General features: G+C 36.8%; 1 protein-coding gene across 1 annotated transcript in view; it reads left to right on the top strand.

Moving 5' to 3' along the window:
• The window catches only part of LOC115218082 (fatty acid-binding protein homolog 9), a 161,094-nt gene extending 147,717 nt beyond the window's left edge, over positions 1 to 13,377 (top strand). The window contains exons 3-4 of the mRNA XM_029787862.2: positions 7,238 to 7,348; positions 12,541 to 13,377. Of these exons, the coding sequence (XP_029643722.1) occupies positions 7,238 to 7,348; positions 12,541 to 12,591 (162 nt within the window). The 3' untranslated portion in view covers positions 12,592 to 13,377. The remainder of the gene's footprint in view (positions 1 to 7,237; positions 7,349 to 12,540) is intronic.
• The last annotated feature ends 292 nt before the right edge of the window (positions 13,378 to 13,669 follow it).

The following is a 13,669-nucleotide window of genomic DNA, read 5'->3' as shown; positions in this document are numbered from 1 at the left end:
ATATATATATATATATAATATATATATATATACATATATGGGAACAGGACATACAGCGTCGTTCAATGCTCGAAATGAAGAATAGATGGACAACCGACAACTGATGAAGGGTCATTCTTTGTGTTACTTGTCCTGTTTTCCATTTGTTTCTCTCGTTGTTTGCGTATTCAACTCTTTTGTTTTCGTATTTCATGTTGTTTACTTTTGTGACGTCCTGTACCCATATATGCGTATCTATAGCGGTTCGGCAAAAAGAGATCGATAGAATAAGTACTGGGCTTACAAAGAATAAGTTCCGGGGTCAATTTGCTCGACTAAAGGCGGTGCTCCAGCATGGCCGCAGTCAAATGACTGAAACAAGTAAAATATATATATATATATATATATATATATATATATATATATATATATATATATATATATATATATATATATATATATATATATTATTATATTATTATTTGAATGAACGCCACGCATCCATTTCCAAGTATATATATTTACATATATGTGTGTGTGTGTGTGTGTGGTGTGTGTGTGTGGAGGGAGAGAGAGAGGGGGAGAGAGAGAGAGAGAGAGAGAGAGAGAGAGAGAGAAGAGGAGGCGGTGGATAAGACAAAGATAAGACATAGATGTTCTTGTCAGAATAATTTTTTTTTTTCTAAATTTTCTGTCTTTGAAAATATGAATGCTTAAGAAACGAATCCGTCTCTCTCTGTTTCTCCCACCCATATTGCTCTCCTACACCTTTTATTGTGTTCATTCACGTTATATTTTTCGCTCATTACTTCTCCTTATCTCTCGTCATCTCTCACAACATTCTCTCTCTTTCTTTAATCATTTTCTTTCTGCTCATCTTGATTGTCAGTTGCGCACATTTACGTCTTTCTTACCAAAACCTAACGTTCTTTCTCCATAGCTCCTATGTGTCTATTTTTTCTATCTATCTATATTTCACTCTGTTTCTACATACATACGTAACTACCGTATGTATCTTTCCGTAATTATGAAGAAACTATTACCGTTTCTAGTGGTAAGATTGTTTATTGTTCAAGTGTAACAAGTTAACAGGCAATTAAACAAGCAAGCAGAAAGATGGCTGAACGGGAGAGCTAGAATGACAGGCACACACACGCAGACGCATAGATAAATGAAGTAAAGTAATTATTTTACTTGTTTCAGTCATTTGACTGCCGCCATGCTGGAGCACCGCCTATAGTCGAGCAAATCGACCCCAGGACTTATTCTTTGGAAGCCTAGTACTTATTCTATCGGTATCTTTTACCGAACCGCTAAGTTACGGGGACGTAAACACACCAACATCGGTTGTCAAGCGATGTTGGGGGGACAAACACAGACACACAAACATATATATACACATACATATATATATACATATGTACGATAGGCTTCTTCCAGTTTCCGTCTACCAAATCCACTCACAAGGCTTTGGTTAGCTCGAGGCTATAGTAAAAGACACTTACCCAAGGTGCCACGCAGTGGGATTGAACCCGGAACTATGTGGTTCGTAAGCAAGCTACTTACCACACAGCCACTCCTACGCCTATATATTAGTACATATACTAACAAAAATTTAAAATAAAGCGCATGTATACATACAAGCATGAATAGTTTCATACCGACACACACATATATATATGTGTGTGTATATATATAAATTTCAAATTTTGACACAAAAATAGCAGATTAGTGGTTAAGTCGATTACATCGACGCCCACCCACCTCACCTCCAGTGCTCAACTAGTACTTATTTTATCGAACCCGAAAGATGAAAGGCAAAGTCGACTGCGGCGGAATTTGAACTCAGGACATTGAAGACGGATGAAATGCCTTTAAGTATGTTGCCCGGCGCTCTAACGATCCTGCCAGCTTGCCAGCTTGTAAATGCAGTACAACTAAAGAGGAAATTATGCTCTCCGTTTCGGTGGCATTTGAAACAAACTTCCTCCGAGGTCAGCTTTGCCTCTCATCCTTTCGGGGTCGATAAATTAAGAGCCAGTTGAGTACTGGGGTCGATCTAATCGACTGGCCCCCTCCCCAAAAATTTCGAGCCTTGTGCCTAAAGTAGAAAAGGTATTTGAAACAAACTTGCGCAGAGATTGTACAACTCCTGCTTTCAGAGGACTTCATTTGGTATTACGTATTCTTATGCAAGAATGATGGCTGCCGAAGTATAACGTTCGAGAGTAGTTTAATATTTGGTTGATTCTATTTTGCAAAGTTTTGCAATTTTGGCAACCAGGCAGCATTAGATGGTATATACACACACGCACACAACAATTCCACCTCCACACTCAAACACACGCATACACACGTATATATATTCGTGTGTATGTATATAGACATGCACATGTACACACACACACAGATGTATGTATATATATATATATATATATATATATATATATATATATATATATATATATATATATATACGCAGTAAACACATAAATGTGAAACAAGGTGGAAAAAAGAGTACTCAAATACCAGTGGTAGAGTAATATGCTTTATTTAAAGCAGCAGAAAATTCAACAAAACCTGTTACTCTGAGTTTCACGTTCCCGTTCGTCGGACAGTTTTTGCTAGAATATATATATATGTGTGTGTGTGTGTGTGTGGTGTGTGTGTGTGTGTGTGTGTGCGCGTGTGTGTTGTTGTTGTTGTTGTTTAATAATAGCTTGACTCAGCTACATACGATTTCAAGTTTCGCGGGCTCGTGGGACAAGCCCACCTCATCAGATAACGAGAGAAGAGTAATACGATTTGAGACAAATTGAAGATAGCTTCTTGATGTTAGGCCCTGTTGGTCAACTCAGGTCATGTGGTGTTATTGGTCCAAAAGCGACATCAGTTCTTTTTTCTTTATTCTTTGGCCCACGCGCTCGGACAGGATGTTCGCATGAAACTGTTGCCACTATGTCTGCAAGCTGCTTGTATGGTTGGGGGTATTGATGCGGGTTAGTAAGTAGTTCGGTAGTCGTTCAGTTGAGAATTAACACGTTAACGGCAGCCGTCTTTCCGTGGGAGTAACCAGATATTTATGACGTAGCACCACTAAATATAGATAGAGAGAGAGAGGGAGAGGGAGAAATACATACATACATACATACATACATACATACATACATACATACATACATACATACATACGTGTGTGTGTGTGTGTGTGTATGTGTGTATGTGTATATATATATATATTATATATATATATATAATATATATATATATATATATATATATATATATATAAAAGAGAACAAAGGGTACATACGCCGCTATACATATATATATATAAAAATACAAAATGGGACAAGAACGCAAAACATTCAGAAGACGATACAAAAACACAGTTCGAAGCCTTCAATCTTCAGTCAAGAACCTGATCATCCTCACAATTTCGGTTGATTAATCTTGAGATTGCTCCAATCTGGCCAGCCCCAATATGTATATATACAAAGAGCTATGAGAAATAACTCAAGTGGGTCAATTGCACGATTCAAATTATTTTGAATTTGTTGCATCATAAGACTGCATAATACAATCTTAACTTGCGTGCAGAGAGATTTGCAGGTTAGAGAAGTGAAGTGACGCTAATTATGAATATCGTCAATAAGGTTGAGAGAAGCTACCTCATATGGGTATTCCGCATATTAATTACAGATATGTAATAAGTATAAAATATATGATATGGTGGACGGAAAAACATCGATTAACTTCTTTATTTATTTATTTGTATTAGTTTGGTCTGTATGCGGAGTTGTGTATATCCATGGTCTTCACAGGTCTTCCTAGATCAGTGAGGTTGCGGTTGATGCCATATGTGTTCCGCTTAAGCTGTTGCAGGCCAATGATTTTCTGGAAAGACAGATGTAGGGTGAATTTATAGAGGGACAACGTTCTGGAAAGAGAAAATGAACGGCTATGAGACGTTTAGGCACAGCCGTTTCGGTGCCGCCTATTTGGCGTCGTTGATTCGATGCTGACTTATCTGACATCTATACTAACCTATTTGGCCTCGTAGTTAAGGTGCTGTACTCACGATTGCAAGATTGTGGGTTTGATTCCTGGATTGAGCGGTGGTGCTGTGCTCATAAGCAAATCATTTCATTTCACGTTGGTCTGCGATCTTGTAGACATCTTACGTTTAGCACACCGGGCGTCTCTACAGGCAATGTTGATTTGATGGAGCGGGTGGGCTAATATGCAGCAAAAAATTTGACCACTATAAAACAAATCATCTATGTAGGTTGTTAGCAAGGAATTGCGAAACCCTCGTTAGTCGTTTACGACAGGAGAATCCATCATTTCCTAATAAGAAAGACTCGTCTTTGAGACGCACATTTAGCTGGTAGTCTTTAAAATCTAAGAACAACAAGCATGGGAGATAACTCCAATAAAATCAAATGATCGAAACTATAAATAGAAAGAAGTGTTGTTTCATCATAGCGGACTATCTCTTCTTCCACTTCCTTCGTCTCTTCTTTTCTTTCTTCCCTCACTTCTTTACCCATTGTTCATCACCTCATTTGAGTTTCTCAAGTAGAAGAGGAAACGTTATAGGACCTACCACTTTTCTTCGTCTTTATCTTCCTTTCTCTCTTCCACTTTTTCTTCTTATTTCTTCTCATCTTTTTTCTTTTTTGTGCATATTTTTCTACTCCATCTTTTTCTAATCGTTTTCTTCTTCCGCCCCCAACCTTGTCGACTACTCTTTCTTTTCTGGGGTTTTTTTTTTCCATATCCCTCACTCTCTGGTTCTGCCATACCGTTTCTTCCTCTGTATCGTTTTTTTTTTGTTTTTTTTTTTCCTTTTCCATTCATTTTACCTTACTTTTCCCCCTTTATCTTCGTCATCTGTTAGAATAGATGTATTTTAAACAATTAAAAGGATTTCCCCATTTTCGAAATCAAGAAATTTGCTTCACCGTGAAATTTGAAAATTTAGATAAATGAAACGCGGAAACGGCTAATATGGAGAAATGAAATGCAGAAAATGGCGTGCATTGATTGTTTACTGAAGTTGTTGATGCAATCGGTAAAATTCATTTTGAGGCAAAAAAATAAGGTTTCGATAAACCGAAGCAAAGCGCGGACTGGTTTCGCTTTCTGGTTGAAGACAACTTCCTTTAATTATTACACTAATACTCCTGAGGTCATAGCTCCGGAACTACGGACTTGTCATTAGAATGTTGCAGGAAAGACTCGCAAAACGGATTCTTCAAGTCGAGCCACCCGGTGAGAGATCTATACCCAGACCAAGAACGGGATGGTTGGATGATATCCATAGCTTCAGTTGCTTCTGCTAGGACCCTGTGAAGGAGTCATCTGAGGAATCTAGTTCTACGATCCTCTCAGGAATAATAGCCGGAGAAAACGGATGGATGGATGGATGGATGGATGGATGGATGAACGGATGGTTGGATGGATGGATGGGTGGATGGATGGATGAACGGATGGATGGATGGATGGATGGATGGATGGATGGATGGATGGATGGATGGATGGAAGGATGCATGGATGATCCCATTCTCTAGTTGTAGAAAAATGAAATATGCTCACTTCATTCCTAACTCATATTAGGCAAGTCACGAAATGCGATTTTGATTCAGAGAAACCTGTCACAAGTAAATATTTTGTAAGTGAAGATGTGCGAATCTACACTCAATAACAAGCTAGTATTTTATTCTCGGGACCATTGGAATTCCTCACCATTGTAAGAATATTGTTGACAGGGCACAAATCTCTTAAATTCTATCTCACGGAGGAAGTAGGAAATTGCGACTTCCATGCCTTTCGTAAATGGGGTTTACTAGTTTTGAAAGAACATTGAAACAGAGTTACAGAATCGTTTTCTGGGCGACTGCTGGTGCATCTCTGGCATTTGCAATGATACCTATGCGAGACATTTTCCTGGAGAAAGTCATGAACATTGGAATTTTCAATATTTCCTTGCAATAGTCGTTTAGCTGTTGTTTTAATATAGTTCTTTGTCAACTTTGAATCAACATACCTGATCAAAGCTCATCCAATCATGAGCATATTGTTTTGTTATATAATGTAGTTAAGACTACATTATCCAGTTTGTCTTCACTTTTATAAGACTGTAGGGTGTTCGTTGACGGGAATTTGGCTGCGAATTATAGCAAGTCGAATGACCTCAAAGCCCGCTCCTTCATTAGCTCGCTTGCTATTTGGTGACCAACTAAGGCGTTATTTATATAATGTCAATAACATTTCAGAATGGTGAAATCCATCCCTCTCAATGTTGTGGACCACGGATGGAAATAGCTGAGAGAAATTACTGAGATGGAAATTATTGAGACCGTAGACTGAAAGTGTTGAGGGAATTAGCTCGATCGAGATTTGAACCCGCATTGCTAATTTCCACCGTAAAGTGTTGGCTCATATCTAGATGCAACTAATTACATATTTTCCTGAAGAGAATACATGAATCATAGGAAATATAATAGCATTCTAATAATGTACGTCTCGAAACAGGTTTACGTTTTAGAATATGTTTCAAGTTTCGTTTGGCAAACAAATACAAATACTTTGAGAATAAATACGGACATTATGATTTCCTTATATAACTTCCAACTTGAAATAATAATAATAATAATAATAATAATAATAATAATAATAATAATAATATAATAATAATAATAACAACAACAACAACAACAACAACAACAACAACAACAACACAACAACAACAACACACAACAACAACAAACAACAACAACAACAACAACAACAACAACAACAACAACAACAACAACAACAACAACAACAACAACAACAACAATAATAATAATAGGTGCCCTGGGAATGATAGCAAAAGGAGCTGATAGCTACCTAGCTCAAATACCAGAAAACCCCAAAATGGTATAAATTCTAAAGATAGTGCTCATGGGAACTGCTCATATCCTACGCAAAATACTTTCTATGTAATCTCAAGTTTTAAAACAAACATAATTTTCTTATGGTTTCTTAAACATTCTCTAGAACAACACTATGTACAAAACGAAATATATGGCACCCTAGGCATAACACCAACATGAACTTCCAACTTGTTGTCTCTTGAGGTCTCTGGGTGAGACTTGGAGCCAACTTGTACAAACGTAAAGCAAAAATCAAACATGAAATAATAATAATAATAATAATAATAATAATAATAATAATAATAATAATAATAATCTTGCATTTTCTTTTGCAGAGTATCATTACAGCTGATGGAGATAAATTCGTTGAGAAACATACGGGAGAGAGTCTACAAGGTGCCGAGATGCATATTATTCGGAGGATAGAAAATGGCAATATGATTGTGGTAAATATTCTCATGCTTGTTTCCTATTGTTGTATCTAAAGTAAGACGAGAAAGTGGTCTTCAGTATAGTGTATCTGCTAAAGCGTTAGAGAGCCGACGAAAAGGCTTTGCGTTATTACGGGTTTTTTGCGGTCTCAGTCAGATTTCACCTGTTAATATTTTGGAGTTGTTGTAAGGCGGAGAGCAAGCAGCATCATTGGCATGCCGAACAAGATGCTTGACGAAATTTCATCCCTCTTTACGTTCTGGGTTCAAATTCTGTTGAAGCCGATTTAGTCTTTCATCCTTTGGAGTCGATAAATTAAGTACCTGTTGTGTGGTAAGTAGCTAGGTGTAGGAGTGGCTGTGTGGTAAGTAGGTTGCTTACCAAACCACATGGTTCCGGGTTCAGTCCACTGCGTGGCACCTTGGGCAACTGTCTTCTACTATAGCCTTGGGCCGACCAAAGCCTTGTGAGTGAATTTGGTAGACGGAAACTGAAAGAAGCCCGTCGTATATATGTATATATATATGTGTGTGTGTGTGTGTGTGTGTGTGTGTGTGTATGTGTGTGTGTGTGTGTTTACGTCCCCGTAACTTAGCGGTTCGGCAAACGAGCCCGATAGAATAAGTACTAGGCTTACAAAGAATAAGTCCTGGGGGCGATTTGCTCGACTAAAGGCGGTGCTCCAGCATGGCCACAGTCTAATGACTGAAACGAGTAAAAGAGTATATATAGACATATGCAAACACCACGCGTACGTGTGTACAAAAATGCATGCGCTTGTTCGTGCATGTGTGTTTGCGTGAGTACAACGCATCTACACGTGCAAACACACAGACATGCGTATACAAAACTAAAGACTTCTGCGCCCTAAGAAACGACGAAAACCACCCTACTACATTGGTATAATTGGCAGAATCGTTAACACTACCGACAAAACTCTTAACGGCATTTCGTCAGATCTTGCGTTCTGAGTTCAAATTTCGCCGAGGTCGTCTTTACATTTCATCTTTTCGAGGTTGATAAAATAAAGTAAAGGATACACTACAATAATGTGTATCCTATTCTTAAAACAAAAGACAGGCTTGTCACGACTGGAACGCTTGTGAGTTAACCAAGAGCTATATAGCAGAAGCGGTAACATTATCAACAACGAGGAAGCTTCTGCGTAGTCGCTCGACCTTCTAGACATAGCCGTCAAGTCACCTTCAAAGTATGCCTAATCGGTTTGTTATATTTTTTAAAAAAAGAAAAAGATATATTGAATAAAAGCGCAGGAGTCTCTGTGAGGCAAGTAGCTTGCTTACGAACCACATGCTTCCGGATTCATTCCCACTGCGCGGCACCTTGGACAAGTGTCTTCTACTATAGCCTCGGGCCGACCAAAGCCTTGTGAGTGGATTTGGTAGACGGAAACTGAAAGAAGCCCGTCGTATATATGTATATGTGTGTGTGTGTGTGTGTGTGTGTGTGTGTGTGTGTGTGTTTGTCCCCGACATCGCTTGACAACCGAGGCTGGCGTGTTTACGTCCCTGTAACTTAGCGGTTCGGCAAAAGAGACCGATAGAATAAGTACTAGGCTTACAAAGAATAAGTCCTGGGGTCGATTTGCTCGACTAAAGGCGGTGCTCCAGCATGGCCGCAGTCAAATGACTGAAACATTACTCTTCTAAAAGAGTAATCTAGTCGAGGCTACACGATTCCTGGATAAAGTAATATATGGCGTGCGGTGGGGGGATGCTGTCTTGAATGCTTTTGGATCCAAATAACAACACCTCTTCGTTCTTACAATTGAACACCTTTTTCTAAAATATAAACCGCTCTCAATATTATTAAAATAGTCATTGATAAAGTCCTAAAAGCTTTGTTAGTTGATACAAAATGACCAGACATTGACATGACTGCACTGTTGCCTGACCTGGAAATGTAGAGACTTCACAAAGATTGCACCATGAACGAATGGTTAATAGATAAGGCAATCGGTTCAGACAGTAATTAAGACTATTGTAATACTATTGTAATCTAATGTCTCTGACAGTTCTAATTACAGTTAATTCTAGGACATATTGCTTACTCTAAATAGCTGTTTACCGGGATCTGGAAATCCGTGTCGTTTTTAAGACGTTCGATATTAAATGCTACATTGAAGACCAGTCTTGAAGCTTTCTAACTTTTCTTTGGTCGAAATCTCAGTAGTTTCAGACTTTAAGGAAGTCTTCGTTATTAGAGTCTTAAACAGCTTGTGGTGGTACGTATAATTGACTTGTCATTATCAAGGTTACATTGGTATTTATTAGCCAATACAAACAGAAGTACATTTTCTTTTTAGTCAGTCTTCATTCATATCTGATGCAAGTTAAACCTTTTCCTTTATCCATTATCTGTTAGTAATTTATCAAAAATGTCACCAGCAATAAAGATAGATAGATAGATAGATAGATAGATACATACATACATACATACATACATACATACTTACATACATACATACATACATACATACATACATACATAATACATACATATATAAACAGGCAGACATGCATACATACATATATATATATATATATATATATATATATTATATATATATATATATATATAATATATATATATATATACAGAGAGAAAGAGAGAGATATTTATGTATATCTTGCTATCTTTTTATCTATCTGTCTAATTTGAAAGTATAATTCTTTACACTATTTTTCCTTGTCTTTGTGTACTCTCTCATGCACACATTCGGACACATAGGCGATGCAAAGGCGAACAGGCGAAGCAACGATTAGAAGAACAGGGAAAAAAAGGACGGATCATTTGTGGTCTTTTTTCTTCAGTCAAGTGACCAGATGTCGTTACCGTTTCGGGCAGTTACACTTGAGACAGTCCGATCTGGTTGCTCCCAAAAACGTCTAAGATAAGAGCATTAGACTTTTTGTGAGAAACCTAGTGAATGTATTCGGCAACAAGGACAAAATCAGAGAACATGGTACGCAGCAACAAGAATATAACAACAGGTGTCTTTCGACTAAGAATGAATCAAATTGAGCAGGCGTGTATGAAGTGAAAACCTAAAGGCAGGGACATAGGAAATAATTGAGGAGGAAAAGTGTGAGAAATGTGAGAGAGAGAGAGAGAGAGAGAGAGAGAGAGAGCGGTAGCGAGAAAAAGAAAAGAGGAAGAAAGTATGGGGGAACTAAAAGATAGAGTAAAAGAGTCGTACAAAATTTAGATATGCACTTACTATAAGGTGAGCACAAGTGTGTACGTACACCGCTGTATGTATATATAAATATAAAAATGGGACAAATACTCAATAGAGGACAATAAAGCATTCGGACATATAGACGATACAAAAGGCGGACAAGAGAAACAATAATTAGGACAGGGTAAAAAAGGACAGGCCATTCGTGGCCTTCTTTCTTCAGTGAAGTGACCAGATGTCGTTAACGTTTCGGGCAGTTACACTTGAGACAGTTCAATCTGGTTGCCCCAAAAAAAGTCTAAGCTAAGAGCATTAGATTTTTTGTAAGAAAGCTAGCGAATGTGTACGGCAACAAGGACAAAAATGAGAACATGTACACAATTACAAATGCAAACAACAAGAATATAACAACGAGTATCTTTGTGTATGTATCGTTGCTATTATGCAAAAGTGTCGTAAGTCCAAAACGTTGCTTTTACAGGAAATGAAAACATAGTTTCACCATTCCGTTTCTTTTTACTTTAGCAACAGTTTCAGCTTAACAATAATACTTTGTTGGGTGCATAAAATCGTAACTCCATGTATGTGTGATATTTTCAGTCAGAAATATTTTTGTAAAACAGTCATATGTGGGACTAACTACATTCTTGAAAAATGCTGAACCGTTGTACTGCACTTTGACAATTTTCATATCTTGGCATCGAAGTAGCTGGAGATACAATAGTTTGACCAAAAGAACTGGCTACTACAAGCAAATTAAATAGTGGAAAAAACGCATTTGCCCAAATTTGGACATACAACAGTTTAACATAATAGCAACGAGATATATATACATATGTATATATATATAGTAATAAGTAAAGGTAAGATCAAGGTGTAGAAAGATAGTAAGCTTTGAGCAGTCCGTAGAAAGTATAGAAAATAACTTTCAGAAACAATAGTGGTTTATTTACGCAATGTCGTTTTTCCTGTATCGAAATTCGATATCTTAAAAAATTGTTTATAGCTTACGCTTAGCAGCAGGGGTTGGTGTATATGTGCATATATTTACATATGCGTATATAGATAGATAGATAGATAGATAGATAGATAGATAGATAGATAGATAGATAGATAGATAGATAGATAGATAGATAGATAGATAGATAGATAGATAGATAGATAATGTAACAAACTCAATTTTCAGGAAGTTCACGTACTTGTTTTCGTGATGATCTTTCTTACAAACGGGAAGAAAGGAAGAAACTTTATCATTGTTTTCTCTGAGATATATAGTACTTATGCTTGTCTTCCACATACAAAAGAATTCACTTTAAAGAGTGATTTAAGGTCAGTTTTGCAACGACAGTTCTCAAATACTAAACTGATTTGTCTTATGTAGACTGATCAGAGAAACATTGGTTTCCTATGTTATCACAGTGGCTGAATTTAAAACTGAAAAGAAAATAAACTGCACAACCATTTCACTTAAAGTTTAGAGGCCATGTGGCTGTGAATTTCTGTTGGAAAGATTCTCTACAACACATTCTCAGACGATGTGGATTTTACGCATTATAAACCGAAACCAATTTTTAAGTGTATAAGATGCACTTAAAATGAGCGCGGTATAAGAAAAATGAAAGAAAATTCATTTGTTGTTTTTAAAAAAAATGTGTAAAAGCCGGAATGTTCTTAAATTAGATGTAAATGTTTTTATAGCATTTTGTGAGTTAGTCTGATGCAGAATGAAAATGAAGATATACATGTCGAATGCTGATTTTTGTAGACAATATAAATTCTGCATGAAAAAGATATGTCTATGGTTATGTCTGATCATCATGCGGAAAAACTGCCCTCACATGCTTTTTTTCTTTTCTTGTTTTTTTCTGTCTTTTCTTGTTGTCAGAATATTAATATATTCTGACAAGAAAGAAAATATAAGTTGGTAATATGATACTTTCTTTGTGCGTCTTTTCTTGTCGGTGTTTTATTTCCTGCATGACGCTATTGTTTCATCTTTTACAGAAAACAACATGCAACGGCGCTACAATGAACTCCAGGTACACGAGGGTGTAACCAGAAACAAGTACCATCATTATCACTCCACTGACGTCATTTCTTCTCAAATATGCTATCAAGGGACGTTACTCTTTCTTTTAAGAGCTGCCGTACCTTGTGTTGTTTATTTTGTTTGTTTGTTTTAGCATTGTATTGTTATCCAACGGCAAGCTAACTAATCTATTAATGGTTCTAAAGAAACAAAGATTATACATTAAAAAAAAGTACATGTCTTCTTCTTTCATGCATCATAAACTGCTGCATTAGAGCGCTGGTATAATGGCTGTTATGTGACTGTTGTGTGAAATAGCCAGTTGCTAAGAGGATACGCTGATGACTGCTCTCTGCAACCAGGCACAGAGCAAAAAATATTTCAAGCATTAAAAAAACGCATTCTAATAAAAGAACAAAATTGCAATCACACATGCATAAATGAGCTTTCTTTTTGTTATTGCTTTGACATTCTGCACTCGTAAATGAGTCATTCAAAGAAACACACTTAGACTTTGGTAAACAAAAGAAAAGGCATTATGGCTGAATTTCATTAACTAATCACTTTTTAGAATGTTTTAGCTGTGTAGTATTTCACTTCATAAATAAGCAATTCTTGAATGAAATATCTTTTACCTAAAACATTTCTTTACATTCGTATGTTAACCAAGGCAAAGAGCTACACTTTTTGTGTTCCCGAAAAAAATATTAAAGAAATTCTTCAGAAAATAGAGTGTCACTAAGATCTTCTGTATCACAAATGATCTCTGATTTAACACAGAAATTCGAAGAAATAAATCTTTAAGTACTGAATCTGATTTGTTGACACTCGATTTTATAAATGATTCCTCTTCATAAGTTATGTTATATTATTGAAAACCGACGACTGTAACGAGAACGTGACAAAACAGCATACGAACAGTTAATTACTAGTGTAACCGAACAACGATTTTTACTGTTGACCACAAGGGCTCAGGTTAAGGAGTAGCAAAGAGAATTACAAAAGGCTCAATATTAAGGAGAGTAGCAAAGAGAATTACAAAAGGCTCAATGTTAAGGAGAGTAGCAAAGAGAATTACAAAAGACTCAATGTTAAGGAGAGTAG

This window comes from Octopus sinensis, linkage group LG1 (genome assembly GCF_006345805.1).
Source record: "Octopus sinensis linkage group LG1, ASM634580v1, whole genome shotgun sequence".
NCBI lineage: Eukaryota > Metazoa > Mollusca > Cephalopoda > Octopoda > Octopodidae > Octopus > Octopus sinensis.
This window is presented reverse-complemented; position numbering and strand designations above follow the sequence as displayed.